Below are 21402 nucleotides of genomic sequence, written 5' to 3'. Positions count from 1 at the left end.
ACCCAGATTAATTGTTGGCAAAGGAGCTGTGATGTACAGTCAATGTTATTTAATGTAAATGGGCTAAAACAACCACTGGTATGGTCCTCTTTAAAGTTCATAATAAAAGCACATTTCCGATGGCCGCACCTCTGTCCCAGGTCCTGCGGCGCCAGCGTTACTCGTCGTTTCTTTCCCTCCTCCCATGATACCGACCATCTCCTCCCCGACCGCCTGTCTCATGAACCTCTTATTGACGATCTTGGTCACACTGTCGTTGCTTCCAGCCAGCGCTCCGAATCCCCCGACGACGACTGACACGCACTCCGGCTTGGGCTCATCCGCTCCGCTGAAACTCCCCGAGACACCCAGACCTCCGAGGCTGCTATTGGAGTCTTTTTCCGGTCTCTCCTCAGACAGGGCAACTGCTCCTGGGCCACGGCTGCTGTAGACATTCCTGAAGAACTCCTGGACCAGGCTTCCGTACCGCTGAGGGCCGGGGTCAGGTCCACAGACCGGTGCACTGGTGGGTTTCCCTGCGGCAGGAGACTGCCGTGCTGGACTGGCTCCCTGGCTGGCTCCTAATCGCAAAACAGGGATTCAAGACAGCGATTATATTTATTTTCCAGAAATTGTGGTTTACGGGACTGATTGAATGCTTAGACTGTCAAGTCAGTGACATTCAACAGGAATGGAAACTTTAGTTGTGAAAACAAGATTGTGAATTTTCACTCATGGTAGACGTTTGTGTTCTGCCTCTGACCTCTAGACAAAACCCGAATGACATGAAACACAACAGTTATATTGTGTTGCCACACTCCACTGCACTGCACACCTGACATATTAATTAAAAACATCATTGATTTCTGCTCCAAATTTAAAATATGTACATTTATTTAAATAAATACTTGAAATTAAGTAACACCAGTTTTGATAAACCATAAATAGGTAAGGTTTTGCTCTGTTTTATAATACTGTCAACTGAATATGTTTGAGTTTTGGACTCTACTTCAGATAAAACAAAATGTCTAAAGTTTTGATTTTCTTTTCTCAAATACTTTTTGACATTTCATAGAGTTTGAGAAGTGTGTAGATTGGTGCTGAATCCTTAAAAGCGAAACTCAGGGAATAAGACTGCATTCCATATAAAATAAGAGTGATAAGATATTTATTTATTAATTCCGATTGATGAAAAATCATCACGGAAGAATAAGAAAAAATATGAACATACAGAGTAATACATATATAGTGTATAAGAAGTAATACTGACTGGATAGAATAGAATGGCAAAAAGAGTAAGATACATTTAGTAAACTAAGTAAACTAAAACAGTTAAAGTAAATTACAAGAACATAAAAATAATAACAAGAGTAAAAATATTAAGTATATAACCAATAATGCTAAGACCCGCCCCTAATAGAAAAAAAGAATCTATGCATTGCAGTAACAAAATAATGGTAACAAATAATCAAAGTGGAGTGATGTCAAAGACCTGACAAAAATAACACTGGCTGACATTTGTGGGCAAATAAATGACTCCATTTGAAATTTTAAGCAAAAAGTCAAAAGTAAAAGTTCCTGAATGCCAGCAAATTTGGTTGATTGTCTTTTTTTAAGAGCAGACATTTTGACATTTGCAGGAAAACCACAGGTGTTACTAAAAAACAGTCTCCGTTATAATCTTAGTACGCTAGCATGAACAGGATGCTGAAACCGAGGCATTCTGCCATCATTGTATTTTTTACTCCTACTGTGACATGTCAAATGACAGAATGTCTTCCATGAAAAGGGTTTTATCTTCACACAGTATCTTACCTCCGTCAGCCCTCCAGAGTGACTCTGTGCTTCCAGCGTGTTCGACCACACTGAAGAGGCTGGAGAGGCCGTCGGTGAGGCCGTTCAGGACGGGGCTGTCCCTGGTGGTGGTGGAGCGAGCCCACGCCGAGCCTCCTCCTCCGCCGATGGATCTTTGCTGGAGGCTCCACAGGCTCCGGTCCCTGGAAGAGGAACTGCCGTCCAGTCTGGAGGTGGAGCCTGAAAACAGAGCAGTCGGGTGACGCCTTCTCCCAAGCAGTAGTGTTTACAGTGGGATGTCAGAGGCCGGAGAACAAACTCTAATTACCAGAAGACACTCTGCGTTGTAGTTTGGGTGAGCCATACTTGGGTGAACAGCATGGCCTATCGATGCGGCTGTGAACTTTATCCAGGGATGAGGATATCTGCCGGGTTCGAGCGGACACCAGCGAGGATGTGGTTGTTGACGAGGGGCGAGGAGACCAGGCTTTATGGGGGAACCCTCTGCTGTTGGACAGGTTGTCGGTTTGAAGCCCGATGCTGGCATATTGCGCAGCGGTCTGCGTGGACCTGGTGGACATGCCCTGGGGGAATGATGGAGAACGTTTAGCGTGTTGAGAGAAAACAATGAAGAGCAATCGAAGAGAGAGATGATTCTGAAAAAGACGCTTTCCCTCAAACCTATGAAAATAGTTGGACTATAAGGTCTTTTCATTAAAGATAGTACCTGACTCCCAGGTTCCTTGGAGGATTTCCTCTCCAGAGAGGAAGAGCGTATGGCCTGGCGGACACAGTTGGTCATCTCCTTCATGTCATCACTCAAGTTGGCGGAAATCTCCCCGATCTCCAGGCCGTGGAAAGCCGACGAGGGCGCCATCCCATCAACTGAGCCGTCAACGCCGTTGCTTGCGACACTGGGGTTCGAACCGGCGATGCAGCCGCTTCTGCTCTCCAGCAGCTCCCTGTGCTGCTTGGACAGTGAGCTCAGCCACTGCTCGTACGAGGACGAAAAGGAGGATGGAGGTTGTTGCTGCTGAACCTCAACGGTTCCCACCGCAGCCACGCCTGCGTCGGAGCCACTCACTCCCAGGGAAGAGCTCCCGTTCTGGGCCCGCAGTGGCTCTTTGGCCTCCTGGCTCCTTCTGCGGTGCTCCATGCGTCTTACCGCAGGAGGGCTGTAGTAGATCCGGATGCCGGTGCGGTCTGGAGCAGTGTGGCTCCTCTGGACGGTCTCCAGATCCAGCTCTGATCCCACTAAGCTGCTGCAAGAGCCGCTGGGACCGTCCCAGGTTTTACAGGTGTCCCCAACCTCTGGGGTCTGGGGTGAGAGCGTGGGGACAAAAAAACAGAATACAATAGTGATCAGTATACATTTTTACTATGCCATCTTTAGTTAGAGGAGAGAACAGATATTATGACAATTGTTATACAAATCATATAACTTTTAAAAGTACAAGCAGTCTTTGTTTCACTAGTCTTGTCAAACATATCAAAGCAAAGAAATTCCAATAAACTGCACATTTTAAATGTGTAAAATTCCAACTTGTTCACCTCGTTGGTTAGGTAGGTCCAGTTCTTCCTGGTGAGGTCACCCAGCTCTGGGACAGCAAACTGAATTCTCTCCTCCTGATTGGCTCCACCGTTGGCTTCTGGGCCGTCCAGCGCTGAAGTGGACTTGGTTCTTTTCAAGAGGAGGACGGAGTGGATGAGAAAAGAGAAGCAAAGTTATGCTCTGCTCATCGAGACGACAAATTCACACTCGCTCGTGAAGCCGCTTTCAACATTTTGCTAATAAAAAGCATTGATGAAACAGCCCTGTAATCAAACAAAGGTTGATGAGAAAATGTTCTGATTTCTTCCACATGCTACCGAACTGTGAGGTAATGTGTTTAAATTGTTACCTTGGTGATCCTGTTCCATTCGTGACGACTGTGTCCACAGAGGACTCGCTGCCGAATGACTTTGACTGTGAGGACAAAAACACACCCGTCAGTGAAACCAAACTATTTATTATTTTACATCTTATTAGCATTTTTGAAAGATTGCATCATTTGAGCAAATTGTTCTTTTGGCATTTTCCTTTTCTACACTTTTTTCTTTTTTTTCACACCCTGGCAGACATCCACGGTAGACACATTCATCTTATTGCCGTCCACTTCCTCTAGAGCTGTTTTGGCAGATGGAAGTGAAGACTGACAAGTATAATCTATCTGTGGCAGACAGCATGCAAACACACACACACACGCACACGCACACACACACGCACACGCACACGCACGCACGCACAGAGAGATGGTGATGCTGAGTCAGTTCGTTTCACACTTCAGAGGTGATCTCACACTCTCGTTTCCCATCAGAGGAAAGCGACAGAGTGGGGAGAGGGGAAAAGGACATCTGCAGATAATGTGCTTAGTTGTGCAGATACACTGATGGACTTTCGCCTGCAACTCACTGAACTGCAGACCACGCTGCACGGGTCTGTACAGTACACTGACAGATCGCTAAATATAGACTCGTTTTTAGACTACATTCCCAAACAGGGTTACTTGGACCCAATGGGGTACTTCTGCAGATGCCAGGGGGACTGCCACTTCAAACTTAACCAAACTGACATAAACGCTGACAGTTCAACTGTATGAAAAGTATTGTGACAATATCCACTTCTAAATAGTTAAAAGTGTTACATAATATCCAGGTTAAATCAGTTGAAATATACACATTGGAACATAACTGGCGGTGTCTGTGGGGGTACGTCGGACACAAAGGTACCACTGGTTAAACATATGAACTGTATGTTTTCTTTAAAAATAGAGTTCCTCTTGAGAATCTAGCCTAATCCACCCCAACATCCCATTTCAACTGGAAACAGTAAACATCAGATTTGTACAGCAACTCCGAGAAGCTCAAATGACACTAAAATCCAGCTACTTTCACACTGGCTGGCCTGATGGGGGCACTGTGATCAAAAGTCAGAAGTCTCTGGAAGGCCCAACAGCACAATACGAGTAGAGTAGACAGTAGATGTGATTTGCGGGTGACAGAGCGTGACACAGACACACTCTGAGAGACTGAGACAGAGTAGATTAAAGTATGTGACGAGCTGCGGCCTCCTGCCAAGTTTCCAATGCAGCACACGGCCACTTAATGGAAGGAGTGAGACGGGATCCCGCGCAGCAGACAGGAGGAGGGAAAAGGATGGAGATGAGACGAGAAGGAGTGAAAGGAATGAACAGAGAGGAAAGGGAAGACAAAGACACCCTCAGACTGACAACCGGAGGCACAGCAGACAGAGATATCTTAATTTCTTTGTGTATTTATGGATAAAAAGCTAACTACCACTTTAAGACACTGATGAAATCCCTCCCAGACATGTTGCAGCAGCTTGGCAGCGACTGCTCTGATGTATAATCAGCAGATCAGACTGACCACAGTCAGGCAATTACACCAGAGAGGCTCCTCCTCCTTACTCACATTATGTCATCAACAGCTGCGGTTACTTGTCAGCATCAGCAAAGTATCCCAAGAGCAAAAATATCCCCCTATAGACAACAGTAACATGCATTTTTGGTCTATTTGGACATTTCTAGTGTTGCTTTTGACTTTAACTTTCTGCATGATATGTTTGGTGCTGTATATAAAGGAAGGAGGCCCAGATGGACGTGAAGTTGGTTTGAAGTAAACTGACATTAGGTGATAGTAGCTCATGAAAAGTGTTTAGATTTGACTCAAATCTAGATTGTAACTCAAAGTTGACACATCTTTTTTCTATATCGTTTTAGTTTTTTTGGTGAAATGCTAATGGCAGCCTTATTGCACTAGCTATGGCTTTTGTAAAATGTTAATAATATTTCAGATAAATCATCAGATGTGATTAGACGTAGTTGAAAAAGTGTACCAACAACACACACATCTGATCCAATGACTCGATACACTTTAGATGTCCTTCTTCTATCGGACACCCTCATCCTCCATCACCCAAGATATGCTCACTCCTTATCTCTTCTTCATCGTTGACATTTCTCTCTCTCACACACACGCACGCACACACACACGCAGCCCGTCATACCTTCCCCTGTTGTGCAGTGGCCTCTCCCAGTCTCTGCTCCCACTGAGCTCTTTCCTGGCTGAGCCTCTCCAGCAGCTCCAGCTTCTCTCTGCCCCAGTTCCTCTCCCCGATCTGAAGCTGATTGGTCCGCAGGTGGGTCACAGCGCAGAGACGAGGAGAAGAGGAAAAACATCAGAGGAAGAGGATGGATGAGGAGTGCACACTGCCGGAATATGAATTTTAACACTAGATCGATGTTAAGTAAAACACAACTCTTGAGCCGTCAAACAAATTGAATAATACGTTTTTACCACCGGAAATTGAGCTGGAAGGATTTATCTCTTTGTGAGAAAATCTCCCAACACAGTTTGCTCTGTCCGTGTAAACAAAGTCGCAGATGTTGCTTGTTTCCTTCCAACCCAACTGGGTGCGTTCAGGCAGACATTTACCTGTTTAGTTAGGTCCATCACGGCTGCGTAGGAGTCGGCCAGGAGATGCTGGTGCTCTTCACGCTCCCTCTTCAGCGCCACCTTCAGGTCCGGAGGCTCCAGTGCATCAGTGACGGACAGAGACGCTGCTTTTCCTGATTTGGTCTCAAGCTGAGAGGAGAAAATACAGAGATCATGGTAAAAATCTCATTTAGCCCTAAATCCTAGTAAGTGGAGATCATTATTCTGTTCGCAAATTGAAAACTTTTTATGAACTTTTGATGAATCACTACTGTTAGATAAGTTAAGTTTCAGTAACCATAGCAATATCGCAATGTAAAAATACTGTTATATAAAACAAAATACTATTATTCTAACCTGTACATTCAAAATGTAACCTTATTTAACCTTTACATAAGGTTACATTTGAATTTAAACATGTAAACAGGTATCAAAATAAGCACTCGTAATAAGTACTTCTTATAAAGCAGGAGTGTTAAAATAATGCTGAGTGAATGTATAAGCCGCATCATTACACGATGATCTCATAAGATATAACATCGCGATACGATCCCTCTTCATTGGGAACAACTGAGAAAAAGACACTGGCACTCGGAACAACATGAACATACTTAATTAAAGCTCAACGTCGGTAAAATCTTGCTTCAGCTCGAAGTAAATGTACTTAGTTACTTTCCACACACACACACACACACAACTTATTAGTTATTATGTATTGGGAAAAGGTCTGTGATATGACAGCATCCACTACCTGACAGAAGGCTAAATAAAGTCTCCACACAGATGAGCTCCTTGTGAGGGCTGTCTGCTGCTCATCCATTGATGTTCATGTTGTGGTGAGGGACCGGTGAGGAGGACAGAGACCACAACCTAGAGAACTGCCTCTTTGTTCTCCTCCTTTGATTATATCTTTGCTAATGAAGCTCTCTCAGCTATTCCTTCCTTCTCCCTCTGTACCCCTCTTCCCCATCTCCATCCCTCTCACCCCTTCACCCTCTCTCTACTGCTTTCTCACCTTCTATTTCCAGGTCTCTCATCCCCCTTTTTCTCTCTCGCTCTGTATAAATCTGGCCTGCTGTCACAGAGCCTGGTAGGTGGGATCGCTTGAAATTTTTATGAGCAGCTCTGCTTTCCCTTTTCCTCAGTGTGAGCCTCATAGTTCACACAGCCGACACTACCGGGCCCATCAGTCTGACAAGCAGACACACACACACACACACACACACACACACACACACACACACACACACACACACACACACACACACACACACACACACACACACACACACACACACACACACACACACACACACACACACACAACCCCGGACCCATCAATCCCCCGTGGGTCTTTGGCACTGGCGTCCGTATACGGTGCTAATGGAACCGTCTGGCAGCCAATCACAGCGCAACACACGCTCGCCTATCCAATCTCCCGTCTCCTATGGCAACGGAGCGTTGCTCGTTAGTGACGAACGCAGCCTAACGAGCCCCGCCTCTTAACGAGGTTTACTGCCGAGGCGTTAAGAGGAGGGGGGGGCGATTTCACCGGATGACTGGCATTTATTGGTGGATGAGAGACGCCTGGTTCACGACTCGCCGCTCACCATTTAGCAAGTTCAATTACTTCTATTTATTCAGCTAAAACCGTGACTATAAAAGCAGAAATTCATTAATTCAGTTTTACTAAAATAATCCCAAGAGGACACTTCAGGGCTTGGTTAGTGAGGAATCTGGTTTAGCATTAAAAAATCCCCCCTAAAAGTCAGGCATTGATTATCTTTGCCTTCGCATTCGTCACATCCATCATGTGGGTTTTTCCTCAAGTATCTATGCAGAAGCAACGTTTCGTAGACGTAGAAAGAGACGTAGAAAATATTTGTAGACACACAGAGCCGAGAGCTACTAACAACAACAGCGCTGTGGCAACAAACCCCAATCAAACCCACAGGGGCCCTCAAGTGCTGAAGTCAAGAGGAATTACTTAATTTTACTATCATTAGATCCATTGTTATTATTATACCAATCAGAGAGTGTATAAAAAGGAAAAGCTCCATGTTCAGCCACTGTGATCTTCCTGTAGAATATTTCAGTGCAATGGCAAATTAAGAATACAATAATTAACGAGGTTTGTTTCCTCTGTTAATGCTATCAGTACTCCATATCAACCATCAGCTGTTAATTATAGGGCAAGCAGCAACCACAACAATGCTGAGAGAGAAGATGTGTGCCAGGTTTATAAATAAAAACAGAGCCTAGCTATTACATAATGCATGCAGATGTTAAATATAGCAAAGCTGACAACTGAAGGTCTGAAGTCACATCTCAACCTCAATTTTTCCTTTTTTCTGTCAGTGGCTGTTTCATAAATGTTCTCTATTATGTGTAAACAAACATTAAACAAATATTCTGAGCAGCATTTAGCCCACAGAAGTTGCTAATCAGAGTTTTACATTCTTAATTTACCTCTGACTTTCTGGTGTGGGGCTCTCACGTGTTTACTACAAATACAGTTAAGAGGTCTGAAATGATGAAGCGACGGTGTCGCTACGTCATGGCTTGCTGTTTTCAAGCTAAGGATGCTATATTGGGTTCTTTGAGCTGCATAGAATTTTTCCCTCGAACCTTAAAGGAAGAGTTTGACATTTTGGGAAAACATGATTAGTTGTATTCTCATGCCTTTATGCTAAATATGAAGCTGGAGACGGTTAGCTTAGCTTAGCATAAAGGCTGGGAGCATGAGATTAGATACATGTTATTTAAATGAGCTTTAGAGGCGTTGGTAGGCGGTTATTTTTATTCCCTTTGGACAGAGCCAGGCGAGCTGTTTCCCACTGCATTTAGCATACAGTCGTGGAAGACGTATCGATCTTCTCATCAAACTCTCGGCACAAACGTTTTTAAAGTCTTTATTAAGCCTCAATATAAGCAGAGCTTGACTGCAGAGGTGGCAGATCAGAAAACACTTATACTAGTCCTGGACATTCACATAATCTAGTTTATTTATTTGTGTATGAGGATTCACACAATGGAGTTGCACATTGACGTTTCTGTTGTCTGAAAAGACGATCTCTTTTCCCTGCCCGCCCCCTTTTATCTTCATACTCCCTTCACGAGTGAAGTGGATTCAACAGATGTGAGCGATCAGAGCTTCCAGCTGCTCTCGACAGGTGTTTGTAACATGTCCCACTGTCAGCACGGATGACTGATTAATGGACCAAAAAAAAAAAAAAAAGGAAGCAGTGTTGTACTGCACGCTTTCAGGGCTCTGGATATCGTTTCTACTTTGCCGACGGCGTTTTGTTTATCAGGCTGAACGGCGAAGATAATTTCCTGTCAAGCCGTTTGACAGGTAGGACGGTGTTTGGAATTGAGTTGACTTGTTCAACAAAGCCAACAGATGGAGCTACATGCTGCCAGGACGCCGTGGCACCGACGTGGTTCGGTGGGCTGGTGAATGTCCACACACACACACGCACACACACCACCAGGGCAAATTAAAGGCATACTTTACAGTGTGCATTGTTGGCAGAGAAGAGATTAGTTCCAGCTGTGGCGTTTAGGCCGGTCTAGGACGCCCATAGTATGTTTACACACACACACACACACACACACACACACACTTTACAGGGCAGAAAAGAGAATAATAGTGTGCTTCTGTTTCAATTTGACAAAATCTGTGATAAAGTGCAACACAGTTAAACATAATCAAATATAGAACTCATATTTCTGTGTGTCGACATCCAGCCCGGCAGGACATGGCTGGTTTCCCTCAAAATGAATCGCAGCCGTGTGATTGGATTCTTTGTTTAAGCCACAAAGGTTGGTCTGTAAAGTGAATTATATAGATAGCCTGCCGCGACGGTCACGTTTAAGGAAAGGAGAGCGTCCTATCACTTTGTGACGCCGCTCGCAACTCCTATTGGTTGACAGGAGGAGCTGCCAAAACAAATGACAAATGATGGCGCACCACAGCGCGAGGGCAGAGTCTCTCTGATCATGAAGATGATTAATGACTCCGTCCGTGTGCGAGTGTCTCTCTGTGTGTATCTTTGTGTTTCGGTACTGCTGTGGACCAAAACACACCCGTCACAGCGAGGGTATTTATTTCTTCACAAAGGGACATTTCAGTTTCAGAATTAGGATTTAAGATTAAGATCAGAATTAGCATTATGCTAAAGTGATCAGGCTAATCTTAATTAAACCCGTTTCATTTTTTATTTATAAAAAAATATATATATTTAAAAAAATTGATTATTATCATTGAATTTGAATTCCCTTTAACATTCCTGATAATTTCTTTGTGTTTATTTTGTGGTCCTGCTTTTCCTCTCCTCAGTTAATCATAGCACTCAATTCACTATGAGATGCGATGATTGGTCCTATTCTTTATGTATTTTGACTTCTCTATGCATTTAGATGAATCTTTTTGTTTTCATCCTCTTGCGTAGATTATATATTCATGATAAAATGTTATTGACTTGACTTAAGACTGCCTTTCAACAAATCCAATGGAGTGAATTTGTTATGTTTGTTATTCAGTAAATACAATTTCCTTTTAAGTGTTTTAACATTTTACAACTTTTAAACTCCATGTTGGCAGCTGTAAACACGCCCGAACATGAATTACAAAAACATATACTAAATACAAAATAGCAAACTGTTCTTTATCCCATCGTGTGGCTTTTTGCTTTTGAGGTTAGAATTAAGGTTTGGGTTCATTTAGGATGAGGTTGCTATGGATGGTATAATTTACTTTTTTTTTTACAGGTTTTCATGTGAAACAGGATGTTGAAAGAACTTAATGTTGAAAGGTAATATGACAACCACAGTACATGGCGAAAATAAAAAACATGTTTTTGCAAACTGACACCCTTCATCATTTTGTCAGATGGCCTTTAATGATAGATAGCAGAATCATACAACACTCAGGGAACAAAGGTAAGGACACATGAAAAGGCTTTTCAATTGCCAAACTTTAACAGCCCTCTTTGTCTTTATCTCTCTCTCTTCTCTCTCTGTCTCAATTACCAGGCAGCAGCACACAGGCTGTGTTCTATCTCAGAGGCTGTTAATTAACACTTACACAGTTACCACCTCTGCTGCTGTTATGAGACAGAGAGACAATGAGGGAGGAGAGGAGGATAAAACATTAATACCATCACTCACGGCGTGCAGATAAGACAGACAGACAGACAGACAGACAGACAGACAGAGAGGGGATGAAAGGCTCAAATTCACAAATACATAAGCCACTTGGCAATTCGGAAGTAGACAATGCCCAACTAGAATGTCAGCTATTTCCACAACCACTTGTCAAAATGAATATTGGCCACTTCAGGACAGAAACACCACAAATGATTCTCTTTTTCTCTGTCTGTTTCCAACTATAGGTCGACTGTAACTGTCCAGTCACATGCAAGCAGGGAGCACAGGCTCGGAAGCAAAAGTTGCTTTTTTACCCAGTCTTTCCACCGTATTGATCTTTCGTCAGCATCTGAGTCTCTGAGTCTCTGTTGGCTTTTAAATGTCAACATCTGTCTCCTTAAACTCAAAACTGGAGAGCAACCGAAGGAAAGTAGATCATCGTATTCCCTTAATGGGCAACACAGTGGGTGTAGAATATCAAATCAAAGAGTGTGATGCAGTTTGTACATTGCACGTTGCATCAGTTTGTGTCTCAGAATGGCGGCACCATGGCTCACTTAGAAAAAGGCACAAAGGATTTGGGATTTTGTTTTTTGAGTAACATAAAAAAAGCATGATTTGAAGTAATGTTTAATGTATCACGTGTACATTTTGAAGTTGTGTTTCAAACCGGAAGTATTGCTCTACGACATTAAATATTCATGATTAAATAAGCAACAATCAAAGTTAAAGTAAATCAAAGTCTGGAAGAAAAAGTTGATTGACAGCAGCCTGGCAACGTGAATTCTAAATCCTGATTGGTGCAGAGATATATGTGACATCATCTTTATACCAGAGCCCAGCCCGCTTCAAACCAACGACAGGAGCGTCAACAGCATGAAGAGAAATCTTTCACGTGAAATAATCTTAATTTTGCCAAAACTGGCAGAAAATAAGTTGACGTATTACACCGTATAGACTTACAGAAATACTTCTTACCTGCGTAATGAGGCTCTTTAGTTCGGTCCTCTCCACCTCCCATGATGCCTTGGCCTTGGCGAACTGCTGCGTGAGTTCTTGGGAGCCTTGTCTCTCCTGTCGCAACTCTCCACTCAAATCTTGCAGCGCCACCTTCAGGTCCGCCAAGGTGCTGCTCACGGCGCTAGACTACAGGGAAAGATACGCATGTAAGAACGTGTGTGTGTGTGTGTGTGTACGTGTGTGTGTGTGTGTGTCACTCAACTGACCTTGATAGTTGGGCTGAGTGGTTGTTCGTCTGCAGCAGCCCTCTTGTCAGTCTGGTGGGCGGGGCTCGTCAGGTTCTCCTTCTCCAACAGCAGGTACAGGTCCTTCAGGCTGTTCATCTGAAAAGAAATAATCACAGAGCAGGATCGCTTTTCAATCATTTAGCCTCTGTGTGTTTATCTATCTGCATAATATGTTGTTACAATACGAAAAACATGTTATTTCACATTTGATGTTGAATTAAGTCACTTTGCCTTGTGGCCAAGTTACTTGTCTTCTGCACAGAACCTGGTTAAGATTTTCTCTTAATTCTTTCTGTGATTGAAAACCTGAGATTACATCATTTTTGAGAACAAATGGAGACATCCTTTGAGGACAATAGAGTATTGTTTTTAGATACTTAATACACATGTTGGTTAAAATAATGACAAACAGTATGTCAACTGTGTGGACAGTCAGCTATTGACTTTCCCTTCCCCTCATACCTCCAAGATGTCTTTCCACTCTGTGTCCTTCCTGCAGCCCAGCCTCCACTGTTTGAGGAAGCAGCGTAGTTTGAGGCTGAGCAGCACCAGGGCCTGTTTGAGGTGCTGGGACTCCTGGACCAGCAGAGTCCTCTCCTGGCTCCACAACTTCTGCTGGAGCCGAACCTGGAGGCCCAAACTCTGCAGCTGGAAGTCCCGACGCAGCAGAGCCCTCTGGTGCTCCTCCTGGATCTGAAAGGGACAGACAGTTTGACACGGGACGATCAGAGAGTAAAGGGTGTTTCTGTGTGAGATTGATGGTCTTCTGTTTCCAGGTCAGTATTTGTGTGTCTTGGCAGTATTCAGTGCTACAAACTGACCTGTGTGAGTTTGAGAGTGGTTTCTCTCTGAGCCTGCCTCTCCTCCTCCAGCTCCACCTGAGTTCCGAGAGCCGAGGCTTCCGCTTCGGACAGCCGAGCCAGGAGGTCATCGACATGGACGGGCTGGAGGAACGGAAGAGGGAGTTGAGGAAAGGATGAGTGGGGGGAAACATCGGTGGGTAGGGAACAAGCAGGGAGGCGGCCAGAGATTAAAGAAAAGAACAAAAAGCAGTAATGGGAGGAGAGGTGGCGAGGGACGAGAGAGTTAGAAGGAAATGAAAAAGGGAGAAACAGCCAAGTGTGAGAAGCACATAACATGGCAGTTTTGTGCTCGAACACTCTTTAAATCACATTTCAGCTTCGGCACGCTAACTGTATGTCCACAAATACATACACACACACACTCTCGCTCTCTCTCACACACACCATCTCATGCACTCTCCCATGCCTCATTTGGCTGCTGAGTGAGTGCGATCCATCGACCCGCCACTGTACCATTAATGTCCTCTTTCACCCTCCACTGGGCTCAGCCTCTGCCCTCCATCACCCTCCACCCTGAACAGCACCCGGGCCGCTCACAGTCCAGAGTTTCTGTTCCGGTATGACTCACTGTTGTGAGAAAGTGGCAGCTGCTCATGCAAAAATGTGCATTACAAAACTGAAGCAACGTGTGAGCAAATGTGCAAAGGATGAGAGGATCCAAATACACGAATAACACCAGTTTAACAACACCGTAGCCTAGCCTAGCATAAAGACCGGAGCAAGGGGGAAACAAGCTCTAGCGTTGAATATTGCAGAGAATGAGCGGCTCTATTATGCCGAGTGTTTGTGTGATTGTACAGTGTAGTGCTGCTGTTTCACTGCTCTGCTCACTTCATCAGCTGTTTCTCCAGAATATCTGACTCTCCTGTTATCTTTCTGCTTCATTCTATTTCACATTCTCAAGCTCGGATAAAGATGCAGACATACACACACACACACACACACACACACTTCCCTGGTTACCATGGAGACACGCCAGCTAAAGGTCAGACAAACAAAGAGGTCTTTTCTTCCCGTCAGTCCCACAGCTGACGGTGAAGTCACTGTTTATGTTTGTTGACAACACTGTGTTGCTAGCATGAGTTCACCACTACTGTACCACATCACGAACTTCAAGCTTCAGTTTGTGTGTGTGTGTGTGTGTGTGTGTGTGTGCATATAAATGAGCCTTTGATGAACTTTTCCTGTCATTGTGTGTTTGCACAGGAGGAAGTGATGCAAGCATACACAGCCCACATGTACATCCAAGGCCCGTTTTCATGGGTTTTGTTTTTTGTATCAGATTCAATAACGCAAATATTAATACTAAACGTTACTAGTCGAGGGTACAAGTTCATTCTTAATGGTCCTTAAACAGGAGTTTGACCCGCCACATCTTAATACAAGGTCCACTTATAGCTTTTTCCAGAGCTTTTAACCGCATCTCAGATCTTCCTCAGGAGATGGAGCTTGCTTGGTTGTCATGGAGATGGCTCAGTTGCCATCGGGACCGTCTTTGAAGGCAGTAGCTATTAAGTGGGCCTCGACTATCTAAGTATTTTATTTTAAATGTTGAACAAGATACACGTTGAACTGAATTTCTTGTTACTTATTGGTCGACACGTAAACTAACACTAATTAGCTAATACGTCAGCCGGGACGATTTGGTGGTCTCGCTCTAAAAAGTTTGTTAAAATCCACATCTGATCATTTTGTCCTGGTCTTGCTTCATCCTACTGTCCTCTTATCCTGCTGAAACACACACCAACGTCTTCAGCAGGCGTGGTGGCAAGACAACAGGTTGGGACATGTCTTCTCTCTAACTGTGTTTTGGATGTTTATTCAGAGAGAGTATTATGGGGTGTTATTGCAGCAATTGTCAACTGTATGTATCAAAGCTGTTTTTTGTTGTTGTTGTGGAAACAAGGTCTAACCATAACGCTGACAGAGCACCATGCACCCTTTAAAGTCACAGGGAAACGGCAGATAGAGCGTGTTTTTGTTCGTGATGTGTGTTTTCGATCGTTGGATCATTCAAAAGTGAGTGTGGTTTAGTGGATACAATCGATATATGAAATATTGAGCTGTAGAAACTGTTGGCTTCCACCATCTGCTCCCTCACTCGCTGTTTGACCAGACGGACGAGGAAGAAATGAATAAGTTAGGGCTGGAAAACCAAAAGAACGAGCTGAAGGACACTAAAAGACACTGAGGGTAAATGCAGAGTTGATAATTCGTATTCCTTACACATACAAGTAGTCATTTGCTCCATTATTAATATGAAAACAGCAGTTATAGCCCCTTTCACATTCACCGTCAGCTCCCCTAGTTATTTTATCCTCTCGGACAGACTGATAAAGGAGCAGACTAGACATTTGTTTGTTGCCCTGAAGGCATGTTGAGACATCGAGCAGCCAAAATCCTCAGAGTGTGTTTGTCTGTCTGCGTGTACAAGACAGAGTTAAAGCATCAGGCTCAAGTGTGTGTGTCTGTCCTGATGGGGATGGTTGTGTTGTTGAGCGACTCACCAGTGCATCGTCCGTCTCCTTCTCTCCCTGTTCCAGCCGGCCGCCGTCCTGCTTTAGCTTCTCACTGCGGTCTGATTGGCTGTTCTCCTTGATCTCACCTTTCACCTCTGGCTCTGATTGGTCCCTATAATCAGGCTGCTGCATGCATGCATGGGCAGGTTAATGAATAAAAAAAACCAAAAGAAAGAAAAAGAAAAACAGAGAGGAGAGAGGGAGGGACAGGGGAGGAGGAGACATGGTGGAACAAAAACAAAAAGGAGGGGAGTGATAGTAATGAAAGAAAAAAAAACAAGACAAACAAACACAACCATAAGAATAAAAGACAATTCAACCAAAATGGCGTCGATCCATATGACAACATTGAGAAAAATTAAAAACGATGGACAAAACAGAAACAGTCGAGTATGGATCTCACAAGACGAAGAAAAGGATGTAGAGGAGAAAGAGCTTAGTCAGAGAGGAGGAGGAGAGGGTGGAGAAAAGAAAGAAAAGGAGGATGGAGGGCAGAATGAATGGCTGAGGGGGAGGAGAGATACATGAAACAGAAGAGGACACAGACGAGTGGGAAGACAGGAGAGACAGGGGAGGAACAGCAATGGGAGAAAGAGGAGGGACGGGAGCGGGAAAGAGGGGAGAAAGAAGACGAGAAGGAGTAAGGCGGTTAGGAGGAAAAGTCAGAGCGAAGGGGCAACAAGGTGAAGGAGGAGAGGGGAGAAACGGGTGCGGATGGGGAAGCAAAGCAAGGACAAAAGGAGGAGAAGAAGGAGGAGGAAGAGCGGGACCGAGGGAAGGAAAGGGATGTGAGGTGAGCAAGGAGTCAGGGGAAAGTAGGTCAGCATTTAAGGAGATGACCAAGAGGAGGAGGCGTGAGTAACGGGAGAAAGGAGGCAAAGGGGGAGATGGAAGTGAAGTGCAGTAACCGGCGGTTATGGTGCCCGTGCAGAGAGAGAGGGGGGGAGGAAGAAGGGGTGAAGGGAAGGGGAGGAGAAAGGAAAGGAAAGGGGAGGAGAGATCGGAGGGGTGTTGGGACTCAGAATTTGGCCTCTAATGGAGTCTAAACATGATAATGTATCCTCTTAAAACTTTGTATAATTTCACCACAGCCTCCTCCAGACAGGCAAACTACAATACATTACAAAAGACAGACTTTTACAAGAAACAAGTTTCTCTTGTTGTAAAGGCAGGACACCAAATCACAGAAATATAAGTACATTTTGTCTTCAAAAGTCTTGAAAGTCTTGTATTTTTTTGTGGATGACATTGTCAGTGTGGTGACACAATCTTTAAATAACAATTCCTGAGAGTTGGAGCTTAAGCCAGCAGCTGCACTTCAGTCGAGTGTAAATTCAAAATCTTTGCCGATTCCAATGTGCCTTTATAAATGTGGATCTCTCACTGAATTTGGACCATCACATGGTGGAAAATCAACTGCAACCCAAGAATTTCCCCAGAGGAGAATGTCAGACTGTAAATGTGATTTATAGAGTATGATGGGAAATCAGTTGAGACCGAGCTCACTGTCTCATCCGCTGCTTTAAGAAATCCAGATTAAAAACTCTTTTCATAATAATCCGAGGTGGATTTCACCACCGTTTCTTTCTTTGCACACAAACGATGGATTTGAATAACTCAGATATTTGGACTCCAGATTTAGTATTTTAGCGATTAAATGAAAGTCTATTTTTAGTCGTCTTGTGTTTCTACCAACGTTACTCCTCTTATTGTAAAAAAAACAGTCATTTTGAAAATACAGTACTCACTAGCAAATAATAAACGATAAACATAAGTCTATAAGTACTATCTGAGTCTGTTTTGGTTTGAACACTTAAAATCGTAAAAGCTAATTAGTATTCTGACACCAGATAATCTTAATACGGGCCACACAATGCAATTGTCCTGCTGGCCTTTATTCTGATAAAATAATAGTAAATCTATATAAATGTATGATAGATATTGCACAACCTCAGTCGATCTAACCCTAGTTGGTTTTATGATGCTGATGAAAACATATATAAATAAATGGTGCTTTATGTGCTCTTAATAACCCTACTATGTCCATGCATTCAAACAGGCTCCATTTGAGGCCTAATGGAGCATCATGTGGAGAGGTTTACACAGGCAGCTCAAATCTGAATTCATCTAATACGTCCACACAGCACGGGCAGATTTTGTTTGTTCCGTTTGTCACTAAAGGGATATTTTTCCACTCACAACTGTGTTGGAATCCCGTCAGGTAAAATTGATATTTAAAATTGCCGTTGTTCATCAGATTTGAGCGTGTTGTGTAAATCCATTCTCCGGTGTGAGGAGAAACTAAAGCAGCAGGGTCAGATGGGATTGGGAGGATTATGCAGCCAAACTAATGGTTAGGCACTGGAAGCAAACACAAAATTGAGGAATAGAAAAACAAACTAGTGACAACGGAAAATAGAAAAAAACCCAACAAAAGTAAAAGCTTTTGAAAAAGAGAGACTGATAACAAATGAAAGAGACAGAGTGACAAGGAGTGAAAAGGAGGAGTGTGTTTCCCGTCTTTTACCTGCTCCACGCCAGCGCTCAGTCCATCCTGCCCGTCCCCAGAGCAGAGGAGGGAGGAGCAGGGTGAGGCCAGAGGAGACGCTCCTTCAACCTGAGGGTCCCTCCCACCTGCTGGGGGTTTACCCAGGCTGTCGACCTGCTCCACAAAGGCCTGGAGCTGGGTGTGCAGGGCCTGGAGCCTGCTGGTCAGAGCACCGACCAGGGGCCGGTCCGCCAGGTCAGACAGCTCTGAAATCTGCAGAAAACAAAGAAATAACAGACTTTATCACACAGTCGGTCCTTATTGTGAAAAGCTAACAACACCCCGACCGGGGGACGCGTACCTGGCCGTGAGGCTGAGGTTTCTCCAGGTCACACGGCTCTGCTGCCTCGTTGCTGCAGACCTTGTGATAGATGGACGGGGAGGAGGAGAGGCAGTTAGACTCTGGGGAGGTCAGGAGCTGTATCGCGGTGGAAACCAAGCGAGCCTGGTCCCTCATGGTCAGCAAGGCATCATGGTCCTTCTGCCCCAGGTACCCAGGGAGTGAGGTTGTTGCGTCAGCGTTGTCCTCGATCTTCTTTTTGTGTTCCTTGATCTCCAGGGCGTCGGTCTCACCCCCTACTGGCTCTTTGCGGTGCGGCGGGCTGACGGAAAAACACAGAGAGAGAGAGCGTTTAGGACTTCTAATACATGTTCACACAATTTCACACACAAATGTGTGAGACTACCTTGGGAGGCACTCAGCCGAGTCTCCGGCCTCCGCGTCAGTCTCCAGAGCCAGTCGTAGTGAAGAGGAAGAGGAGGAGGAGGAGGAAGGACCATGGTAGGAGGCCAGATCACAGCGCTGCAGGTTGGACAGAAGCACTCGGTTTTCGTACTGCAGCTTCTTCACCTTCCCGCCCAGATCTCCAATCTGAAGCCTCGCCAGTTTGAGCTCCTCCTGGGCCGGGGCGTCCGTGCTGATAAGCACCGCCCCTTCCTGTATGGAGTGCACCGGGCTGTCGTTGAGCAGCCCGTCCGCCAGCGACAGTGCGGACGTCGGCGACGGGAGATCAGATTTGTAGCGGTTTATCTCATTCATCAGGAGTTTGTTCTGTTCCTCCAGCTCGATGAGAGACCTCCTCAGTAGCTCCGCCTCCTCCTCCACAAACTGGAGGTGTCTCTGGAGCTCCATGACGTTTTCAGATGAAGCCCCTCCCCCGAGTACCATGGCCCCTCCTCCCAGACAGCCACCAATACCAGAAAGCTCCAGTGGACAATCTAGGGAAAAGAAACAATGAGCGGTCAGGCAGAGAAGGCAGATGTCTGAAAGCAGGTATAATCTGAAAGGAATAGTTCGACATTTTGGGAAATAAGTTTGTTTTATTGCCCAGCGTTTGATAAGCATATTGATACAGCGTTCATGGCGTATATAAATGTGTAATAGAGATGAGTTTACAAACTACCTTGTGGTCCCTTCATGTCGTCCATCTCAGCTCGGAGCCCCCTGTTCTCCACCTCCAGCTCAACGATGCGTCGACTCAGCAGGTTGGCCTCATCTTCCACCAGCTTCAGGTGGACTCTGATCTCCGCCTCGCGCGTGTGGGGGGAGTCAGCAACCTGAGGGGGAGTCAAATGAAAAACACACTTAGGAGAGGAGAACCATTTTCTTAATCAACTCCCACCTGTTCATTAAATCAGCTGTTGACCTTTAAGACTGTTAGCATGAAATACTGAAGGGCTTACAAGTGTTTCTGCCCTTTTCATGCCATTTTCTTTCATCATGGTTTGAAAGGACATACTATAAATATCATTATCAAGGTTTATGTTTTCCTTAAGGTGCTGTCAGAAAACACTTCTGTTGGCTGTATCACTATCCTCTAAATATGAAATCCTCCATTGTGTGGTGATTTGTGGTCTTGTTCACTAACCCCTACATCGTCTGCCATAATTTGCTCATCTATCACTGTCTTAACGATGACAAAGTGAAATGTGCTAAACCTTTTGCTCCCGTGTAAATTGGCTTAAAAAACAAATATCTAGCTGTACACAGTTAACATCTGTCCTCCTCATCCTCCCCTCACCTCCTCCACGGTGAGCGAGGCGTTGACGTCCCCGTACAGCGACCTGAACTTGGCCAGCTCCTCCTTCATGGCCTCGCTGTCCTTCACCAGTTTGGTCAGCTTCTTGCACATCAGGGCTGACTCCTCTTTGGCAAAGTGGAGCTGACATTTCAGGTCCGAGCTGTCCTCCTGCGGCGACGGGGCGGAAAGAGAAGAAGAGCGCCGAGGTGGCATTGATATAAAAAAACTGCCGGATCACAGAGAGGCCGACACGTACACGCGTCTGTTATCGTGCAATGTACCGGACATGGATGGAAACACACACAGAAAGTAAAAGCTGCAGACAGATGGACAACATTAGAGGTTTGGAGTGAAGTATGTGGTGATTTTGTTATTGAATTATGTCCTGATGTTCTGTTTTCTTAACCATGGTGATGTTTGGGCATCATCTCTCTCAGTTATAATATGCACTAAAGTGTTTGCTTGTCTGTCATTTGAACACAAGCCACGTTTCAGTACAGTCCTGCAACTCAAATGGGATGAATTTGGGTTTTTCATTCTATTTAAAGTCGCCTTGAACTGAGCTATTTGAATAGCTTGCGGCTTTCAGCTACCAAATGGTGAGGTCAGAGTCATGTGCTGTGTTTGTTCCTCGGGAGGCTTTTAAGAAGAAAAAAAAGACACGACACAAAGGAAAGAGTGAAAGTCCAGAAAACACTCATTAGCGGTTTGCCTCAGACAACGTCATACAGCATATTAAATGACTGGTTTTACTTTTTCAAAAGTTTTAAACACTGATCAACTCCG

The 21402-nt window shown here is 44.6% G+C and overlaps 1 protein-coding gene across 1 annotated transcript in view; it reads right to left on the bottom strand.

Annotated features, from left to right (window-relative positions):
- The window catches only part of mtcl2 (microtubule crosslinking factor 2), a gene marked incomplete at its 5' end in the record, with an annotated part of 84931 nt that overhangs the window by 6665 nt on the left and 56864 nt on the right, over positions 1-21402 (bottom strand). The window contains 18 exons of the mRNA XM_079173048.1: positions 130-560; positions 1795-2013; positions 2102-2357; positions 2501-3091; positions 3325-3454; positions 3675-3739; positions 5840-5956; positions 6268-6417; positions 12397-12564; positions 12645-12761; positions 13128-13358; positions 13487-13609; positions 16036-16173; positions 18575-18808; positions 18897-19197; positions 19282-19771; positions 19999-20152; positions 20617-20784. Of these exons, the coding sequence (XP_079029174.1) occupies positions 130-560; positions 1795-2013; positions 2102-2357; positions 2501-3091; positions 3325-3454; positions 3675-3739; positions 5840-5956; positions 6268-6417; positions 12397-12564; positions 12645-12761; positions 13128-13358; positions 13487-13609; positions 16036-16173; positions 18575-18808; positions 18897-19197; positions 19282-19771; positions 19999-20152; positions 20617-20784 (4083 nt within the window). The remainder of the gene's footprint in view (positions 1-129; positions 561-1794; positions 2014-2101; positions 2358-2500; positions 3092-3324; positions 3455-3674; positions 3740-5839; positions 5957-6267; positions 6418-12396; positions 12565-12644; positions 12762-13127; positions 13359-13486; positions 13610-16035; positions 16174-18574; positions 18809-18896; positions 19198-19281; positions 19772-19998; positions 20153-20616; positions 20785-21402) is intronic.

The sequence above is a fragment of the Pholis gunnellus genome (assembly GCF_910591455.1).
Source record: "Pholis gunnellus genome assembly, chromosome: 2".
NCBI lineage: Eukaryota > Metazoa > Chordata > Actinopteri > Perciformes > Pholidae > Pholis > Pholis gunnellus.
Note: the sequence above shows the minus strand (reverse complement) of the source record. Positions and strands in the feature narration are given on the sequence as shown.